At 49.0% G+C, this 21,533-nt stretch overlaps 2 protein-coding genes across 2 annotated transcripts in view; both read left to right on the forward strand.

Annotated features, from left to right (window-relative positions):
* Positions 1–509: 509 nt before the first annotated feature.
* On the forward strand, positions 510–1,725 carry Rnf186 (ring finger protein 186). The gene has a single exon (XM_090333883.1). It carries the CDS (start codon positions 580–582, stop codon positions 1,387–1,389), a length of 810 nt encoding a protein of 269 aa, XP_090190009.1. The 5' UTR covers positions 510–579; the 3' UTR covers positions 1,390–1,725.
* Positions 1,726–21,484: 19,759 nt separating this feature from the next.
* The window catches only part of Tmco4 (transmembrane and coiled-coil domains 4), a 51,570-nt gene continuing 51,521 nt past the window's right edge, over positions 21,485–21,533 (forward strand). Inside the window, exon 1 of the mRNA XM_090335692.1 lies at positions 21,485–21,530. The gene's annotated coding sequence lies outside the window, so the exon portion shown is untranslated. The remainder of the gene's footprint in view (positions 21,531–21,533) is intronic.

The following is a 21,533-nucleotide window of genomic DNA, read 5'->3' on the forward strand; positions in this document are numbered from 1 at the left end:
AAAAATGTTGCCGAGTCAGGTTCTAGTGGCTCAGGCTTATAATCCTATCTACTTAGGAGGTTGACATTTGAAGATCATACTTTGAAGTCAGCCCACGCAGAAAAGTCAGGGAGCCACATATCTTCAATTAATCACTCAAAAGTTGGAAGTGGAGCTGTGGCATACGGGATAGAGTGCTAGCCATGAGTGAAAAAACGAAGGCACTGTGCTCGGGGCCTGAGTTCAAGTCTCAGAATTGTCACCAAAAAAAAAAAAATATTGCCAGGGCACTTGATAGAGGTTTCTGGTTGGTGCCAAAGCTCATCAGGATCCAGGAAGGTTGAGGGTTATGAGGGCCCCTCACCAAGCAGGCAGCTTCCCCAGCAGCAAAGTCCTGGCTCATTAGGCTCCGCCCCCGCCCTGGCCCTTCTATCAGGCAATTCAAAGTCTCCAGAGCCGCGAGTTACTGATTAACCTTAGGTTTCAAGTAAAGAAATGACTGAAGGAGAGCGGAAGCCAAGGAACAAACTGGGCAGACTGGAGAGATTGGTGCCAGACGGCTGCTGTCAGATGGCACCTGGCAAATAAGAAGAAGGCTGGATGGACGTGTCCCATCCTGTGTGGAAAGCCATCCCAGTCGCAGTGACATCAGCTGACACTCTCTGTGGATATCCAGGCCCTGAGCTCTGGTGTCCCGCTGACTCAGAGTCCAGAATGTCCTGCACAGAAGCCCTGAAGCAGCCCCAGCCCAGCTCATCAGGAGATATCACCCCATCAGCCGCCATCACCACCATGTCAGAGCCCGCTGGGCATTATCACAGCTCCACAGAAAGCGATCTGGAGTGCTTGGTATGCCGAGAACCCTACAACTGTGCCCGATCACCCAAGCTGCTCAGTTGCCAGCACACCTTCTGTGCCGTGTGCCTGAAGCTGCTGCTGTGTGTGCAAGAAGACACTTGGTCCATTACCTGCCCGCTGTGCCGAAAGGTCACCGTCGTCCCAGGAGGTCTCATCTGTAGCCTCCGTGATGAGGAGGCCCTGGTAGGAAGGCTGATCCGGCGGGGGGCAGAGGTGCGGCTCTGTCCCCAGGGACTAATGGGTTCTGCTGCCTTTGCACCAGGGCACCCCAGCCTGGCAGGAGAAGATGAGCAGGAAGCCATGAGTGCCAACCGTGTGGCAGCCAGGCGTCTGGCCGTCCACCTGCTTCTACTGGTCCTGCTCATTATCCTTATCCTACCCTTCATCTACCCAGGCATCATCCGGTGGGTGCTGGCTTGTATCGTCGCCCTGGCCCTGCTGATGTCCACCCTCTTCTGCTGTTACCCACAGAGCCAGGGCATCTGCTGGCTCTGCCCTAGGACTCTCTTCTGTAGGCAGCAGAAACCTAGCCAGATCACTTCGATTGCCTGATCAGGGTCCTGGGCCCCAGCGATCTTGGTAACCCTTTGGATTTTACCAACAGGGTAAGGAACAAAGAACTGAGGCTGAGATTATGTGCCCGCTGGACTTGCCAGGCCAAAAGTCAGAATGGCCATCTTGGGTCAAGAACTCTATATTTTGACACTGAACTCACCCTTCTAACAGCCCGGCTCTACTGTAAGGGGTGGGAAGGAAGGAGGGTTCTTGGTGTCACAGCCTGGGTGACACCAAAAGGGTTTTCCGTTCCTCTTTTCCAATGTGCTGGGCTTTTCTGTCTATAACTCAATGAACACATTGCCATATTGACCTTATGGCAGAGCAAATAGAACTGGGACCGTTCTTGTTTTTGTTTTGCAATTGGTGTGGCTGGCTTTATTTTCTCTTATGACTTTGGTTTGGCTTTTTATATACTTGGGCATTGTAGGCAGGTTTTGTGTAGTTTGGGCTGTCAGACATTTTCCCTCCCCTTCTTCCCCCCACTTTCTCTAATGTTGCACCCCATATCCATCACAGTCTCTCCAGAGCTTTTGTTGCTGGGGTAACCCAAGGCCAAATCAACCCCAGGGAAGCTGCAGGGGTTCCCACGTTTAACAAGCAGAGCTGGGGTAGGGCTGGGAATGCCAGATTCCCCAGCTCCACGCTAAATAAAATTACATAAGGCATTGACTTAGACGGAGAATCACAGGATGTTGAGAACTGACCTCCCTTCTCCCCTACCATGCACCAAGGGTCCACCTGCACTTTGGAAGCCCAACCCCAACTGCAGAACTGACTCTTGATGGGTGGTGCTACTCTTGTGAAGCATCTCACATCCTTCTGCAGCCTTCCTTGTAAAGATAAGAGGCCTTGTAAATCCAACAGTACTCACCAAGAACCCCACCTGGTGACCACACCCTGAGAAAGGCAGGCCCTGTTGCTCTCCTTTCAGGACAGTCTCAACATCTGTCAGTGAGAATAAGACCCTGTGGGCTCTGGAATCAGGGCTCAAGCCAGGCAAATATGACTTACTTCTAAAGGCCCCATGAATGAATGGGAACGGGGAATAGGCTTGAAACCCTGGAGGGATTGACAAGACCACAGACTCTGGTCTGCTCTGTTTACCCCCAAGCCGCCTGTGAAAGTGAAGGGGGGAGGGGTGGCACCCAGTCAGGAGGAACAAAAAGAAATTCTTCCATCCAAGCATGGGGACTCAGCCTTCTCTATGGAGTGGCATGTAGCTGAAGAAGTTATTTTGCCTCTTGGAGTTGTGAATGAATTATTCCCAAACACCTAAGAGCTGAGGGCACAGCTAGGCTCCAGGTCATGAAACATTTGCCCTGAGAAGCCTATACCTCTCTGTGCGTTTCTGCTTTTCAAATCGGGTGACCCCTGGGGTGACAGAGGGAGAGGGAGGGCTGCCTGGACCCTCACATTTAAGCCAGGCCTTGGAGGCTTGAAGAACGCCCTGTCCCCTGAGAGTGAGTAGAAGGAAAAAGTAGTCAGTATCTCCTGGCTTAGCCTCAGGCTGCTCCAGCTTTGAATGCCTGCCAGTCTGCCAGGGAAAGAACAGTGTCTCCTCATTCACTCCTCCAGTCCTGCTCTGCCCCGATCTCAGACGCTTCACCCAGGCAAAAATCTCCACCAACGCTTCAGTGGCTAACGGCAACACCATTTCCACTACAGTCCTAGCAGAAATAGAATCATATTTCTCCTGGGTCCCACATGCCAGGTCTGGTCATGGGTTCCCATGCACCGAAGAGACCAATGGTGACAGAGAACAGAACGAGCAGACTTTCTGACTTGTGCTGGTGCTAAGGCTTGAACTCAGAGCCTAGGTGCTATCCCCTAAGCTTTTTCCACTCAACTTGCACCACAACTCCACTTCGGGCTTTTATAGCTGGTTAACTGGAAATCAGAATCTCACAGACTTTTTTTAGCTTCAAACTACAGTCCTCAGATCTCAGCCTCCTGGAGTAGCTAGGATTACAGGCATGAGCTGCCAGCACAGACCCATTGCATGGCACGGACATGCTGTGGGAAGAAGGGGGAAGGAGCACTGCAGCCTGTCTTTGGGGTACAATTGTGAGCTTTAGGCTTTGGAGGACGACATGGGGCAGAGGAAGGAGAAGGTATGCATAATTATTAAACAGTCCAAGGCCAAATGTGGCCTGGTGGACCATGATTAGTGAGTTCTATCACTGTCATTGCTTGAGGGAAGAAATCTGGTCACCATAAGCAAATTGTTGTTATCTGGGAACAGCTTCCAGTCCTGTCACAAGATGTTTAACCGTCAGTCCAATCCTTCCTGGATTACAGGGGAGAAAGGCTTGGCACAAAGGGAAAAGCTGTGAAGTAGAAGCACAGAGGCCAAGCTTGTCTTTGGCTTTTAGTCATTCCTTGGGGTTTCTCAGGGCCAAGTGGAGTGTCCTCACTCTTCAACTGTTAGAAGAATCACCTTGCTAACTGGATACAAGGCAAAGAAAGAAAGAAGGAAGGAAGGAAAGAAAGAAAGAAAGAAAAAAAGAAAGAAAGAAAGAAAGAAAGAAAGAAAGAAAGAAAGAAAGAAAGAAAGAAAGAAAATTAAGAAAGAATAGGACAGAAATGACAGCCTGGTTGGTCTTTGGGCCCAGCTCTGACCCAGCCATGGAAGGCTGGCAGTGAACTATCTTCATTATCATTTTTTTTCTTTTGTGCATGTGCCTGGGGCCTGAACTCAATGCTTAGGCACTTGTCCTTGAACTTTTTGGCTCAAGATTAGCACTCTACCACTTCAGCCACAGTTCCGCTTCCAGCTTTTTGGTGGCTAATTCAAGATAAGAGTCTCACAGGCTTTCTTACCTGGGCTGGCTTTGAACCACAATCCTCAGATCTCAGTCTCCTGAGTCGCTAGGATTACAGGCGTGAGCCACCCTTGCTAGGATTCATCACCCATTATTGAGCCTGGTGTGGTGGGTGTATTAGGCCTTTGGGGGGCTGACAGCCATCAGCGGGCCCAGCCCTGATAGGGGGTGGGGAGAAAGCTGGTGTAGAAGTTTCCTCCTAGGCTCCTGGAGAAGGTCCTGAAGATGAAGAAGAACCAGAAGAGGCAAACTCCATTCTCATGGCTGTGGCCTGGGAATTAGATACATCTGGCTTAAATTCCATCCTCACCACATGGTGTCACTTCTGTCTCTGCATCTCAAGTTCTTCTCCACAAAATAGAAGTTCTGACACCTTCTTACCACACTGTGAGGGAATTCCTCACAGTACCTAGGCCAAGCTCTTAGGATCAGGAGGTAGAGACAGAGAAGATGACTTCTAAGAAAGCACCCCACAAGGGTGATTAAAAAAAAAAACAAAACAGACTCACCTGTCCAAACGTGGGCACTATTGGGAGACTGAGGCAAGAGGATTATGGGCTCAAGGCCTGGGTAACACTGGAAGATCCTGTCCTATAAAAAGAAACAGAGGGAGCCGCCAGTTTGGCCTTGTGGTAGAGTGCTTGCCTAGCGTACACAAAGACACAGGTTCAATTCTTCGGTACCACATACACAGAAAAAAGCCAGAAATGGTGCTGAAGTTCAAGTGGTAGAGCTCTAGCCTTGAGAAAGTCCAGGGACAGTGCTCAGGCCCTGAGCTCAAGCCCAAGACTGGCAAAGATAAATAAATAAAAAAGAAAGAGAAAGAGAAACAGAAAAAGTAGCAAGAAAAATGGACGAGAATTTACCTCCTACCTTACTGGACTGTATCTACTGGAGCTACATTCTCAACAATAATATAACAACAATAATAGTAGTAATTGTTACAATAACTGCTAACACCATTTGACATTTGGCATGGTGAACATATTACATACATTATTCCACATACTATAAGATAAATATGATTACTACCTCCAAATAATCAAGAAGAACCAAGAGTCACAGAGAGCTTAATAACTTGCCAAAGATCACACAGTAAAATTTGGTGGTGAGACCAAGCAAGGTTAGACTGCAGAGTCTTCATACTTTGGGCTTTCATTCACTTTGTTGTACTAGGCAAAGCACCGCTGGAATGTAATAAGTGTTCCAGGAGCATGCTCCCTGGCCCCAGGGGTGAGGAATTAAGCATAGCTGCTTTCTCCATTTGGCTGTAGCTTCCTGACTTAGCAGTTGGAAAGAATGAGGAGGGAGAGGGACTCCACTGGGCCCCTCTCTCTGACTGTCCTGAGTCTTAGCTAGGCCCTTGTGTATTTCTGGAACCACTTCCTAAATGACTGGAGGAAATATTTCAACCTTTGCTAGGACAATAACGTCTTTGTTCTTTGTCTGGAGCAGGGCAGAGCAATTCCAGGAATGAGGGACCAGCCTGCTGTGGGTTTGTTTGGGTCTTACACTCAGCAGAGACCCTAAGCTGTTGACTCTGTTCTGGATTTTACCTTCTTGTTGAAAGATTCCAGAGTCACCTCAATTAAACAGATCTTGTAGCCAGGCACAAGCAACTAGTAGTTATCCTACCTACTAAGAAGGCTGAGATCAAAGCCAGCTCCAGCAGGAAAATCCAAGAGACCCTTACCTCCAACTAACTAGCAAAAAGGCAGAAGTGGAACTGTGGCTCATGTGGTAGTGCCAACCTTAAAAAGCCAAGAGAGTACGGCTGGGAGTTTGGCCTAGTGGTAGAGTGCTTGCCTAGCATGCACGAAGACCCGGGTTCGATTCCTCAGTACCACATACATAGAAAAAAGCCAGAAATGGTGCTGAAGCTCACATGGTAGGGCTCTAGCCTTGAGAAAGCCCAAGGACAGTGCTCAGGCCCTGAGCTCAAGCCCAGGACTGGCAAAAGAAAAAAAAAGCCAAGAGAGTACCCAGACCCAGTTCTCAGTGGTAACTAAATGGGGCTTGCCTCAGGGGCGAATAGAGAACTCTGAAGAATTCAAAACACTGTGGTGTATTGGAGCCATCCATTTTACTTATTTATCCAACAACTACTTGTGGCTGTTCTGTGTATGGAAGCAGGCATTTAAACTTCAATGAAGAAGGAAAATTTACCTGTACCTCATTGAAAATATCTTTAACTCTGTACTGATATTTAGGCCTAGGGGAAGGCAGGATAGTAGAATTAGCGAGGCCTGGGCTCAAACCCTGACTCTAAGGCCAGGATTTTGGCCTAGTGATAGAGTACTTGCCTAGCATGCATGAAGACCTGGGTTCGATTCCTCGGTACCCATACATAAAAAAGCCGGAAGTGGTGATGTGGCTCAAGTGGTAGAGCTCTAGCTTTGAGAAAGCCCAAGGACAGTGCTCAGGCTGTGAGTTCAAGCCCCAGGACTGGCGCAAAAAAAAAAGTTCAAATCCTGACTCTATCACTGCTGGTTCAGCAATCCTGGCCAAGCACAGACTTCTCCTCTGAGAACTGGGGTTAAACAATAGTATATACTGCTTAGAATTAAGTGATATGAACTATAAACAGGACTAGTTACAAAGACAAGAGCCCCTAAATAGTAGTTGTGGTCATTTCCATCATTTCTGAGAAAATTGAATCCAATAATTCATCTGTTCCCGGCCTGACTGATCTTCAGAATCATCAAGGGAGCTTGTTAAAACTATATATCCCAAGGGAAATGGGTACCAAGACATGTGAAAGGGTATCAATGTATGTGAATTAATGCACCTTCTATCTGGCAAATATCATGTAATCCTTTTACTAATTACAATAAAAAACAAAAAAGGAAAAAAAAAACAACAAAAAAAAACTATATATCCCATATGGGTACCAATGGCTCACACCTTGATCTGAGGATCAAGGTTCAAAGCCAGCCTGGGCAAGAAAGTCTGTGAGACTTTTATCTACAATTAAATCACATAAAAAGCCAGAAGTGGCAATGTGGTTCAAGTGGTAGAGGGCTAGCCTTCAGAAAATAGAGCTCAGAGACAGCACCCAAGACTAGATTTCAAGTGTCAGGACCAGAAAAACACACACACACACACACACACACACACACACACACACACACTCCATACTCCTAAGAATGAGAATTCTAAAATCAGTTATTCTGATGGGACAGAATCCAGTATCTAGACCTCCATTATAGATTTTTATTATTGTTACTATGCCTAGCCCATAGCAGGTACTCAAAAAATGCAAATCCTGGTGCCAGGAGTTTGGCCTATTGATAGAGTGCTTGCCTAGCTCGGTACCACATACATAGAAAAAAGAGCCAGAACTGGTGCTGAGGCTCAAGTGGTAGAGATCTAGCCTTGAGAAAGTCCAAGGGCAGTGCTCAGGCCCTGAGCTCAAGCCCAAGACTGCCCCCCCCCAAAAAAAAATACAAGTCCTTCCTAGGTCTGGACTATTGCAACAGCTTCCTAGACAGGTATTTCTAGACCCTGGTCTTCTCAAAGCAAACAATGGATCCTCTTAAAAACTGACACTGCCCACCCCTTCTACAATTCTATCCAGACCCTACGTAGCATTTTCTGACTGTAGGCATACATTAGGAATGCATGGTAGAAGCCAGGTGCCAGTGACTCACACCTATAATCCTAGCTACTCAAGAGAATCACAGTTCAAAGCCAACCTGGGCATTAAAGTCTGTGAGACTGTTTTTTTTTTTTTTGCCAGTCCTGGGCTTGAGCTCAGGGCCTGAACACTGGCCTTGGACTTTCTCAAGGCTAGAGCTCTACCACTTGAGCCTCAGCACCACTTCCGGCTTTTTTCTATGTATGTGGTACTGAGGAATTGAACCCGGGTCTTCATGCATGCTAGGCAAGCACTCTACCACTAGGCCAAACTCCCGGCCCCATCTGTGAGACTCTTATCTTCAATTAATCACCAGAAAACCAGAAGTGGCACTGTGGCTCAAGTGGCAGAGAGTGCTAGCCTTGAGCTAGAGAGCTCAGGGACAGTGTCCAGGCCCAGAGTTCAAGCCCCATGACTGACAAAAAAATAACTAACTAAATAAAAAGAAACACCTGATGTGCTTGTCACCAATCTTAGGCCTGGCCTGATCCCTAAACAGTGGAAACAAGAATTTGGGGGACTCAAAGCCAGGCGCAGCGGCTCACGCCTGTAATCCTACCTACTCAGGAGGCTGAGATCTGAGGATCCAGCTTCAAAGCCAGCCTGGACATTAAAGACAGTGAGACTCATCTCCAATTAACCTCTAGAAAATGGGAAGTGAGGCTGAGGCTCAAGGGATAGGGCGGTGGTAGTCTTGAGCTGAAGAGCTCAGGGACAATGAGACAATGCTCAGGCCCAGAGTACAAATCCCACCACACACACACACACACACACACACACACACACACACACGCACAGAATTTAGGGGGCCCAACTAGAGTTACCAGACAAAATTCAGGACATTTGTTTATATCTGAACTTGAGAATCACAACGAATAATTATTTAGTATAAGTCTGTAAACTACTAGAAGATACTTGTGCTAAAATTTATATATGTATATCTGAAATTCAAATATAATGGTTTCCCATATTTTTTATCTGCTAGATTTACCATACCTAGGCCCAAGCATCTGCATTTTTTTTTTTGCCAGTCCTGGGCTTGAGCTCAGGGCCTGAGCACTGTCCTTGGACTTTCTCAAGGCTAGAGCTCTACCACTTGAGCCTCAGCACCACTTCCGGCTTTTTTCTATGTATGTGGTACCGAGGAATCGAAACTGGGTCTTCATGCATGCTAGGCAAGCACTTTAACCACTAGGCCAAACTCCCAGCCCCAAGCATCTGCATTTTAAAGAAGCTGAGTCCTAGGGCTGGGAATTTGACCTAGTGGTACAGTGCTTGCCTAGCATGCATGAAAACCCAGGTTCGATTCCTTGGTACCACACACATAGAAAAAGCCAGAAGTGGTGCTGTGGTTCAAGTGGTAGAGCTCTAGCCTTGAGAAAGCCCAAGGAAAGTGCTTAGGCCCAGAGTCTAGGACTGGAAAAGAAGAAGAGGAGGAGGACGAAGAGGAGGAGGAGGAGGAGGAGGGGGAAGAGGTAGACGAGGAGGAAGAGGAAGAGAAAGAGGAGAAGAGGAGGAGGAGGGGGAGGGAGAGGGGAAGGAGAAGGAGAAGGGGGAGAAGAGGAAGAAGAAGCAGCAGCCACAACAACTGAGTCCTTTTGGTTTAAAGGCTCCATCCTCAACATCTGGCCCTATTGGAAAGGGGGGGTGGTCTAGGGGAGTTAGTGAGGTCACTGGGCATGTGCCCAGAAAGGAGACATTGCAGCCTGGCCCCTTCACTGTCTTTCTTTCTCCATCTCTCTTGGAGCCATGAGATGAACAGGACTTTTCTGACCTGTACTTCCTCCAAGATGTATTATGCCACCACTGGCCCAAAACAAACAATGCCAAGCAACCATGGATGGAAGCCATGGGCCGAAATAAAACTTTGCTTCCCAATAGCTACTTTGCTTCGGTCCTTTGTCACAGTGATAGAAAGCTGACTCACATACTCAGAGTGGTATTTGGCTGTTGATACTGCTAAGCTCTCATCTATTGCAATGTGAGTCAGCCACAACCCTTTTGCAACTGCCCAGCCTACCAGCAATGCTCTCCACCACAAACCCACTGGCTTTCCCTCTCTCCAAGCTTACCAGATGACTTCTTCAGTCTACTTCTGCTCTATACCATCTATCCCTGCCTGATGGATTCATATATGCGTTCATTACCCATCATCTTTCTGCACCTCCCCCAGGACAGAAAGTAAGTTCCATGATTTTCCTGGAGAAGAACTTTTCTCTCCCTTGCTATACTCTCAGTGCCTAGAACCCCACCAGGGGTTTCTCAAAACATCGTGGGTTGATCAACACTGACTTAAAAGATTTCCCTTCCAGGGTCAGGAATTTGGCCTAGTGGTAGAGTGCTTACCTAGCATGCACAAAGACCAGGGTTCCATTCCTCGGTACCACATACACAGAAAAAGGCTGAAAGTGGTTCTGTGACTCAAGTGGTAGAGCACTAGCCTTGAGAAAAGTCCAAGGACAGTGCTCAGGCCCTGAATCCAAGCCCTGTGACTGGCAAAAATAAAAAAATAAAACATAATAATAAAAATTCCCTTCCAACACATTCCCTAAATATTCCTTTGGTGGTGGGGAGCTGATTACACAACATCTTACCAAAAGTATCTTTTTTTCACCAGTCCCAGGGCTTGAACTCAGGGCCCGAGCACTGTCCTTGACTTGATCAAGGCTAGAGCTCTACCACTTGAGCCACAGTGCCCCTTTCAGTTTTTTCTATGTATGTGGTATGGAGGAATCAAATCTGGGTCTTTGTGCATGCTAGTCAAACACTCTACCACTAGGCAAAACTCCCAGTCACTCAAAAGTATTTTAAAAATACTTTTATTATGTTTAAGTAATTGTACAAAGTAGTTGCCATTCAACATGAAAGTGTATGTGTGTGTGTGTGTGTGTGTGTGTGTGTGTGTTTGCTGGTCTTGAGTCTTGAACTCTGGACCTAGGCACTGTCACCAAGCTCCTTTTGCTCAAGGCTAGCACTCTACCACCTGAGCTATAGTACCACTTCCAACTTTTTCTGTGGTTAATTGAAGATAAGAGTCTCGTGGACTTTCTTGCTTAGGCTGGCTTTGAACTGCAATCCTCAGATCTCAGTCTCCTGAGTAGCTAGGATTGCAAGCATGAACACCAGCACCCAGCTCAAAAGTATTTTTTAGTGGCAATAATAGCCACTAATTTTTACTGTGTAGCCTGTGCTCACACTATTTTTTTAATTGTGTACCCTATTCAAAGTGCTTTACCTAAACATACTCATGTGGTCTTCATAATTAAAGGTCCTCCTGATTTTACAGATGACATTGTAACATTTTACAATGTCTAATGTCCAATTTTTTAAATCTCAAAACCATACCAAAAGAGCTAAAGATATTGTCTCCCTTTCCTGCCTGTAGCCTTTGTAATGGACGAGGTCTCATTTTTGTCAGGGTCACCAGAACGATGGGTGTATGGTACAATGGCTATAACTGGATCCAATGTCCAGAGACGAGGAGGCCACATAAGAGATGGAGACAGAGCATTTGTTCATAGTCCCAGCTGGTCCCACACAGCCCCTCTGGCTGGAAGGAAGGGTTCACCAGCTATTGAACAAGGGAGGGTTAGCTAGAAGTCCTCTGCTATTATCTAATTCAACAGTTATTTACTTTTTTTTTCTTTAACCAGTCCTGGGCTTGAGCTCAGGGCCTGAACACTGTCCTTGGACTTTCTCAAGGCTTAGAATGCTACCATTTGAGCTACAGCGCCACTTCTGGCTTTTTCTATGTATGTGGTACCGAGGAATCGAACCCAGGTCTTCGTGCATGCTAGGCAAGCACTTTACCACTAGGCCAAACTCCCAGCCCCCCAACAGTTATTTTTATGTGGAGGTGCTGTGTCTTAACTTTTTCACTCAAGTCTGGTGCTCTACCACTTGAACCATAGCTGCATTTTTTTTTGCTGGTTGTTAATAAGACACTCACAGGCTTTCCTACCCAAGCTGGCTTTGAACCATGATCCTCAGTTCTCAGCCTCCTGAGTAGTGTCACCAGTGCCTGGCTCATATGGTTATTAATCTATTGTATCATAGGGGATCAGAGATCACCCTTCTGCCCCTGCATCCTGCATCCTGTGACTTGTTTGACCATCACACTAATCCTCTCACTGCTTTCTGTTCCTGAGTGGCTAGCTGGGAGATAAGGAGACAGAGGCTGGGGAGGGTTCCACAAGGGATATAAGTCATAGGCTCCCAACTGGAATGCTGGTTTCTGACCTGTCCACTCATCCCTTTCCACTCAAGGTACCAGTCTGCCTTCACCAGCAGTACGAGCAAGCAGCCTCTGAGCTCACCATGATTCACACAGGCTCTGACGTTCATTAGAGCTGCCAGTGGCTTCAGCTCAGGGGGAAACTAAGCTAGCTTCTTGTCTTGTGCTTGGGTGTGGTGGAAATTCACAGGGTTGTTAGATTGGCAAGATTTCTACCCCACCACGCCCTGCACAGTCTCTGGGGCTGGGCATACAGCTGGGGGAATATTTATTTATTTATTTTGACCGTAATGAAGATTGGTAGTACTTAGGGCCTAGGCACAGAACTTGCAAATTCCAGGAGGGGAGGCAGCCTAACGTTCCATGCAGAAAAATGAACAGGGTCATAAATTAAAATACAGTAGGATTGGAGCACTCTCATGGGAGAGTGCTTGCCTAGCATACACAAAGCCCTGGGTTTGATTCCTCAGTACCACATACACAGAAAAGGCCGGAAGTGGTGCTGTGACAGCCTAACCTTGAGCAAAAAGTATCCAAGGACAGTGCCCAGGAACCTGAGTTCAAGCCCCATGACTGGCAAAATGATGATGATGATGATGATGATGATGATGATGATGATGATGATGATGATGATGATGATGATAGCGTAGGATTTAAGACTAGGCTACAGACCATGCCTGATAGTGGGCTCGATCCTATAATCCTAGCTACTAGGGAAGCTGCGATCTGAGGATCAGGCTTTGAAGTCCGCTCGGACAGGGATGTCTGTGAAATTCTCATCTCCAGTGAACTAGCAAAAGACAGAGAGGTTCTGTGGCGCAGGTGGTAGAGCTTCAGCCTTATGCCAAAAAGAAAAGGTGTCCCGTCAGAGCACCTTGTCCCTCTGTGAACGCGCGCGCGCGCGCACAGGGCAGCGCCTGGCACGTACTCTTGGATCTAAGGCCAGTCGTCCAGGGTGGAGGCCGGAAGGCCGGGCAGAGCCGAAGGCCGGGCACCGGCCGGGGCCAGGATCTGGACCGCATTTAGCTAGCGGTGGCGGCTCGGCTGTCCGGGAAACTTTCCGTCCAGTCGTTCCGGCCGTCCCCTTCCTCCACCCAAGCCCCCCGACCCCACCAGGCCCCCCACCCGCCTCGCCCTGCAGGGGACGGCCGCGCCACGGTTCCGGAGGCCACTTCCCCAGGAAGTGCCGGCCGCCCGGGTCATGGCGGCGGGGCGCGGGGTGGGGGGCGGTGCTGGGACCCACGGGGGCCCTGGGAGGCCCGCGGGGCGGGAGCGGGGGACCCACGGGGCTTGGAGGGCCCGCTGCGGCGTGGGGGACGCGCCGCGGGGCGGGCCGCGCGGGGCGGCGGGGCGGGCTGAGCCGGCGCGGGGCGGCCGGGCGCGGCCGGGCCGGGCGGGGAGGAGCCGGGCCGCCCCGCCGCCGTCGCCGCCGGCTCCAGGTAAGCGCGCCGAGCCCGCCGTCCTCCCCGGCCCGGCCGGGCCCCGCGCCCCCCCCCCCCCAGCGCAGCCGACGCCCCTCCCCGGCCCGGCAGGGACCCCCGAGCGCACGGCGTCCCCGCTGCCGGCCCGGGCGCCTCTGCTCCCAGACCCGGAAGTTCCCTGGGAATCCGCGCCGGCGCCAGATGGGGAAACTGAGGCCAGGCCGAGCACTCGGGCGTCGTCCAGCCTGCGAAGCTGGTCACCGAGCCGCTCCCCTGATTAATGGGGGGCTCTGGGGGGGGGTCGGGGAGGAGAGGGGCTGCCCGAGGCCGCGGCGTCAGCGGGGTCCCCCACCTCGGCGGGCCCCCCTCGGGGCCCCGCAGCGCCCCGGCCATCGTGGGCTCCAGGCCCCATTCCCGGGTCTCCACCCGCGCCGGGGGCGGGGCTTCTCCGCGCTGCTCTCCTGCCAGTGACTTCAGGTAAACTGAGGCTGGCAAAGACCAAGTGATGGCCCCAGGGGCCCGTGGCTAGGACAGAGAAAGCCCGAGAGCCCGAATTATGCGGCCCACGGTGAGGCGTGATTGCCCTCCACCGGTGAGGCGTGATTGCCCTCCACCGTGTCCTTTCTCTGTAATTGCCCGGGTCACACGGAGACACCGCCAAGCCGGCAGGTGGGAAATCAGTTACCCAGACCGCCAGCCTCCGTCTTCGGGGTCTCACTCAAGATGCTTCTGCCATCCTGAGTGTCCCCACTGCCCGAGGTTGGAGTCAAAGAGAAGGGGCAGGTGGGTAGAGTGGCACAAAACACCCCTCCCCCCAGTAATCTCAGAGCCTACGGTCCTGGTACTGCCACCTCCCAGCTGTGTGACCTTGAGTAAACCCCTCAACCTCTCTGGGCACGCGAGAGATACCAAATGTCTCTCATACATAGTAAAGCACCGGGGCAAAGTGTAGCCTGTATCAGGCCTTGCCAGATTAGACAGAAGCAAGGGAGTATTTTATTGGCATCTTGATTTATCCATGTGTTAATTGATTTATTCATTTATTGGTGCTAGGGATCAACCTCAGGGCTTCATGCATGCACTAAAGCCATGCTCTCCCACTGAGTTGTAACTCCAGCCATTCAAGGGTACCTAGAAGCTACCATGGCTCCTGTTCCTCCGGAGATGGGGGGAAGGGGTGGTGCTGAGTCCCAGGAAAGGATACTGAGGTCTTCCAGGCTCCTGAAACAGAGGCAGCTTTAGGCAGCTGGACTCTGCTCCTAGCAGGTCAACTTCCTGAAGACTCATGAGTGTGTGTGTGTGTGTGTGTGTGTGTGTCCTGGGACTTGAACTCAAGGCCTGGATGGACACTGTCCTTTAGCTCTTCCACTCAAGTAGTGGCACTCCACCACTTGAGCCACACTTGCACATCTGGCTTTTTGCTGGTTAGTCAGCAGTAAGAATCTCCTGCCCAGGCCAGCTTTCAGTTGTGATCCTCAGATCTCAGCCTCCTGAAGAAGCTAAGATTACAGGTGTGAGCCCCCCGCACCCAGTGGTCTAAGCGGGTCTGGAGCCTGAGGAGACGTCTGTGGAGGGCCTGGTTTGCAGCCTTCCAGCATGATTGGATGGAAGTTGCTGAACACACCAGGGTGCTTGCAGGGCAGTGTCTGGTCTGGGTTTAAACTTTAGGTCCAAAGCCATGGAGTGAGTGGTCCAGGGTCGCAGTGGACTGGCTGGAATGCCAGAGCTGCCTGTGAAGGCAGAACCTGGAGAATTTCTCATAAGCCTGGTATCAGCCATCTCCCTCCATGGGTTTCACAGACCAGCCAATCACATGCTGATAGGAGCCCTGAGCACTGCCATCAGGTGGTTTTATGATCAAGTCCTCTCCGGTGGACTGACATGCCCTGAGAGTTCTATAAACACGGATCTGCATTATAAAATGGACTGGCCAGTTGGGAAAGGCTGGGGGGGGGGGCAGTCCTTGAACATGGTACAGAAGGTAGAAGGAGGCTAGCAAAAGAACCCCATTCATTTAGTTTAGCTGACATCCACCCAGGCAGCCATTACAGATAGACCCATCACTGTTGTACCACGCTCCACCTAAAACTTCATGTACTTTCCCGTGTTCTTAAGGAGCACAACCCTTGTAACCTGGACTCAGAGGCCATTTGCCTATGTCTGGCTTAGTCTTCAGCCCATCTCAGAGCACTTTATCAAGAGCCCTCCAGCCTTCACATACTCCTAGGGCCTTTGCATAGGTTCCTATGAACCATCCCTCCTTCCGGTATACACCTTCCCATTCCTCAGATTTTAGCACAACCCAGAGTCCACCATCTATGTGAAAGGTTAAACGCACGAGAGAGGTGTGCTCTGGTGACTCCTGCCTGTAATTCTAGCTTATCAGGAGGCTGGTGTTAGAGAGTCTGAGTAAAAGCCAAAGCTGAAAGATTCTTATTTCCAATGAACTGGCAAAAAGAAAAGAAAAAGCCAGAGCTAAGGGCCTAAGCTCAAGCCCCTAATACCAGCACAACTAAATACATTATAAATAAATGCTAATTTATTTCTGCCTCTGTGCAGTAACCACCAGCCTGTAGTTTCTAGGGCTGGGAGTGAGATAGCTCAGTAGTGGCACAGGGATGAAATCTATCTGCAAAGAGTTCCACTGGGGACCTCACTTTATAGAAAACCATTGTCCTCCAAAAAGATAAGCCGAAGTCATTCCTTAGCCATAGAGTGAGTAGTGCATACTCGTGTTCCTCCCTTCAGTCATGCAGAAGCCAGGGACTGCTCCAGGGCAAGTCCCAGGGAGCTGCAGGGAACAGGATATCATAGTCACTTGTCCCACAGAGCTTTCCCTAGTGGGGGAGGCAGATAAGCAAAGCTTGGCTTCACTATCTGGGAGTGACCAAGTCTGGAGGAAGAAAAATCATGCAGGGAAGGACAGGGAGGCAGTGAGGGGCAGAGTAGATAGTGAAGTTCTCACGAGAAGAGAAGATACTCTGGCTCACAGCCACCCCACCCTCCTGGTGCAGAGACAGGCCAGCCATGCTACTTAGCCACCCTGCTGAGAACACTGATCCAAAGGGACTTCAGAAAGTGCAGGTCACATAGTCACTGGCCAGATCTAGGAAGGCAGCTCCCAAGCCTCCTTGGGGTTCAGGGAAGGAACTTTGGGGTTTGCAGTCATCCAGGCCTGAGTGGGGTATGCATCATAGGCTATATCACAGGGGTATGCTAGCTGTGTGGCCTCCCACTTTGGGCAGGTGTATTTGGATTTTCTCATTGTAACATGGTCCTCTCTTCCTGGCAAGGTTGCCATGAGGCTGAGATGGAATGGGGAGAGTGAATCTCAGAGAATCTCACTACTGAATAGGAACTGGATGTGGCACCACAGCCCTAGGGAGCTCAGAAATCCCCGTATGGACTTGGCCAGCCAAGAAGCGCACTTGAGCTAAGGACTGCCTGGAAAAGGGGAGTGGAGGTAAGTCAGAAAGGCTAATTCTACACACACACACACACACACACACACACACACACACACGTGCGCGTGTGCACGCACACTGATGGGTAGGAGCCACTAACAGCTTTCTAATTATGTCATAATAATAAGAATTATTATTATTTTGCCAGTCCTGGGGCTTGAACTCAGGCCCTACATTTTCCCTGAGCTTCTTTTTTGCCCAAGGCTGGTGCACGACCACTTAAGCCACAGCATCATTTCTGGCTTTTTCTATTTATGTGGTACTGAGCAGTCAAACCCAAGGCTTCATGCATGCTAAGCAAGCACTCTACCAACTAAGCAACATTCCAAACCCTGTGTCTGAAATGTTTTGGGTCCCCTCTGGTATAAATTTAATTGAAGAGAAATAAAGTTGTATCAGAGTTAAGGCAGCTGCATTGGATGAAGACCCAGATACAAGTTTAAACACCACCTTCTTATCCAATGACCTTGAACTTAATCTCTTAGGACCCCTCTATCCCACCTATATATCAGGGATAATAGCACTACCCAGAAAGATAGTTAGGTAGAAAAGAAGGGACACACAACCAGGTCCTGGTGGCTCATGCCTGTAATTCTAGCCACTTGGGAGACTGAGATCTGAGGATCCCAGTTTGAAGTCAGTCTGGGAAGGAAAGTCCATAAGACTCCGATCTCCAATGACCATCAGAAAAGCAGGAAGTGGCCCTGTGGCTCAAGTGGTAGAGCACCAGCCTTGAGGGAAAAGAGCTAAAGGACAATACCCAGACCAATTTCAAGCCCCAATATTAGTATAAAAACAAAACATATATCCATTTTCTGAGAGGCCAAGTCAGTAAAATCAAACTCCAGTATATATATAACATATGATACATATGTATTATATGTAATACATATAATGTTTTCTTGAACCATTCATCAATTGTAGGGCACCTGAGCTGTTTTCATAGCTTGGCTATTACGAATAGTGCTGCAGTAAGCAGGTGTGGACAGCTCCATCTGTTGTGTCCTAACTTATTTGTTCAGGTAAATGCCTTAGAGTGGGACCACTGGCTCTTGCCATATTCTATTTCCAGTGTTTAGAAGAACCTCCATTACTGCACTCCATCGCAGTTGCACTAGCTTACAGTCCTAGCAACCCTGTGAGCTTTATAGGGGACTTGAGTCATGAGAAGGAACTTCTGAGGGTTTAGAGCTGAGGAAGTACGCAATCGGACTTGGGTGGAGATTGCACTGCTTTGTGGTGTCACAAGCAGCTTCAGGTGAGGCAGAAAGGACCAGGGACAAGTGAGAAAGCTCTGGCTATGGTCCACTTGAGAGCCCCAGGTGGCTTGTGCCAGAGCCCCAGTGGAGGAGGAAGAGAGTGGGATACGGGGAGACCCACCACAGAGCCTCCATGTCCCTGCTACCCCTTCCTCCCTTCCTCCTTACCCCCCAGCTCTGACAGAAGGAAGAGGGTAGCAACGCTCCTCCCTGGCCAACATCTCTCATCCCCTTTTGGTGTGTAATGTGGTTGCCCAGAATCCTCTGGATTCTTCTATGTTGGGTCTGTTGCCATGGAGACCTCTTGAGTTGCTTCATTGACCTCTGGCTTCCAGTTTGACTCCAGGTATAAAAAGGATGAGTTTTTCTCCTGCCCTTTGTGGGTGGGATTAGGTAGGTGGGTAGGAGGTAAAGGGCAGGGAATTCTGGTCCTGTCTGGAACCTTCCCTTCTAAAATCATCTTCTCTATGCATGTGCCTTCTTCTATATTTCAACTCACCATCTGTAGAATCTGCCTTAAGAGCAACATTGCAGCTCTGTGTTGTTGAAAAGCATTTCTTCAAAGTTTTGTTTTCCTTGCTCTTGGTTCAGAACAATTTATCTCCAGCCTCCCTAAGTCATTCCATTCATCTCTATGAATTTTTTGGTAAATAGAGGGGCCAAAATCTTAAAAGATTTCATCACATAAAAAATTCAAGTGTGGCCAGGCACGGTGGCTCACGCCTGTAATCCTAGCTACTCAGGAGGCTGAGATCTGCGGATCACAGTTCAAAGCCAGCCCGGGCACTAAAGACTCTGAGATTCTTATCTCCAATTAACCATTAGAATTCTAGAATGTGGCTCAAGGGGTAGGCAGTAGCCTTGAGCTGAAGAGCTCAGGGACAGTGCCCAGACTCAGAGTTCAAGCCCCCATGACCCATAAAAAAAAAAAAAAACCAAAAAACAACAAAAAAAAAGATCAGCATGGGATCTTCCAAAGAGTTGTGTTATTTGGGACAATTTCAAGGATGATGGTGACCATCTTTGGTTTTCTCCTCATTGCTGACTCTAGAATTCTTTTTTGGGGGGTGGGGGGGCATCAAGAGTGATATTGTGGCTCAGGTGGTAAAGCCCCAGGGTTGAGTGAAAAAGCTAAGTGGTAGTGCCCAGGCCTTGAGTTCAAGCCCTGGGACCAGCACTACAGTCAACGATCAAGCCTTCCACATATGGACCTTGATGGAATCCATAAAACATAAATAAAAGGAAAGCAATGTTTTTTTTGCCAGTCCTGGGGCTTGAACTCAGGGTCTGAGCACTGTCCTTGGGTTTTTTCAAGACTAGAGCTCTACCACTTGAGTCACAGCACCACTTCCAGCTTTTGCTATGTATGTGGTACCGAGGAATGGAGCCCAGGTCTTCATGCATGCTAGGCAAGCACTCTACCACTAGCCAAACTCCTGGCCCCATGAAAGCAATTTAAGTCATCCAGAATCCAGCCTCCCTCCCCTGAGAGCCAGCCACTGGCAGCATCCTGTGTCAGTATCATCATTCCCTAACTGTTCCCTCTCCATGAATAGTCATGTACAAACAGCTTCATGTTATGTATTTATGGATGAAAATGTGGAAAATTTAAGAGACGTCTTGCTATTTCCCTTTTCAGAGATAATTTTGGAAGCTCTCTTAGTCATATTTCTTCTCTGCATCTTTTCACATGATTGAACTTGTAATTTCAGGTAAAATTCATCTTAGAGGAAGGTAGCGTCTAGGGGAAGGAATAATTGACTATTTTCACCATCTGTGATCATTTATTGAAAACCTGACTGTGGCTTAAAGACATACACACAAGCTGGGTGCGGTGGCTCACGCCTATAATCCTAGCTACTTGGGAGGCTGAGATCTGAGCATCAAGGTTCAAAGCCAGTCAGGGCACAAAAAGACCTGAGACTCTTACCTCCAATTAACCTCTAGAAAATGGGAAGTAGGGCTTGGCTCAAGGGTAGGGTGGTAGCCTTGAGCTACAGAGCTCAGAGACAATGCCCAGGCCCAGGGGTAGGGCAGTAGCCTTGAGCTGAAAAGCTTAGAGACAGTGCTCAGGCCACGTTCAAGCCCTATGACTCACACACACAAAAAAGACACACACACACACACACATGTACACATGTACACACACATACACATGTACACACATGTACACAAAATAATATTCTTGGCTGGGAGTTCGTCCTAGTAGTAGAGTGTTTTCCTAGCACACATGAAGACCCAGGTTTGATTCCTCGGTACCACATACATAGAAAAAGCCACAAATGGTGCTGTTGTCCCAAGTGGTAGAGCTATATCCTTGAAAAAGCCCAAGGACAGTGCTCAGGCTCTGAGTTCAAGCACAGGGACTGGCAAATGAATAAAAAAATAACATTCTTAAGTGCTGGCATTTTAAATGGTCACACGCCAGATTTAGGAAGATGCATCTGTAATCTCAAGTACCAGAAGACTGAGGGAGGAGGATCAGGAGTTCAAGACCAGCCTGGCCAGTTCAGTAAAACCTCTAACTCAAAATAAGAATGGGGAGGGAGTGCAGCTGAGTGGTGACCTTGCTCAGCATGCATGCGTGAGGCCATGAGTCCAATCCCAAGTATGAAAGTTGGCCGAAGGACGAGACTCAGATTGAAGAGGTGCCTAAGTCTGGAGGCTGAAAATTACCTTGGGTGCTTCCAGACACTTGGACCCTGTTCTATTTCCCCATCTTGTCAGATGCTCCATTCGTTTGTCAGGATTGTGCCTTTGGGGAGAGAGAAAGCCAGGGAGATCTTACTCTTACTTGAGCCAAGTTCATTCACTCTTGTTCATATATTTGGAATATTCTGAGCAACCAATCTGGCTGGCACCTGGATGGGCACAGAAACATAGAAATGGAGGAAACAATGCTCGCTCCCTAGTGTCCAACCTAAACCCGGAGGTGAATGCTGTGAAGACAGCTCAGGGGACAAAGCTAGACCAGGAATATGATTGAGACAGTCCCCATCAAGTGCTAGAGATGTGCCTAGCACAGTGGGTATAAAACAAGTGGGAGCCTCCTGCTACCCCACTGGCATAGGGGCTAACAGGGGCACAGGCCTGGGAAGCAGTGGCATCCAGCCAGGCTCCCTGGAGCCAGAACTAACTAGTTCCCTGTCTCTTCTAGGCCCCATATCTTGTGGACCCAAGAGCCAGTTTTTCTGGTTTGCTTTCCCCCACCACCTCATGCCAGTGATTTGTATTTCTTTTGAAGCAGAGTAACCTGTCTTCAGAAAGAGAGACCTACCCTGTTTCTCAGACTCTTTGGGTA

The sequence above is a fragment of the Megascapheus bottae genome, chromosome 6 (genome assembly GCF_031878675.1).
Source record: "Megascapheus bottae isolate mThoBot1 chromosome 6, mThoBot2.hap1, whole genome shotgun sequence".
NCBI classification, from domain to species: Eukaryota; Metazoa; Chordata; class Mammalia; order Rodentia; family Geomyidae; genus Megascapheus; species Megascapheus bottae.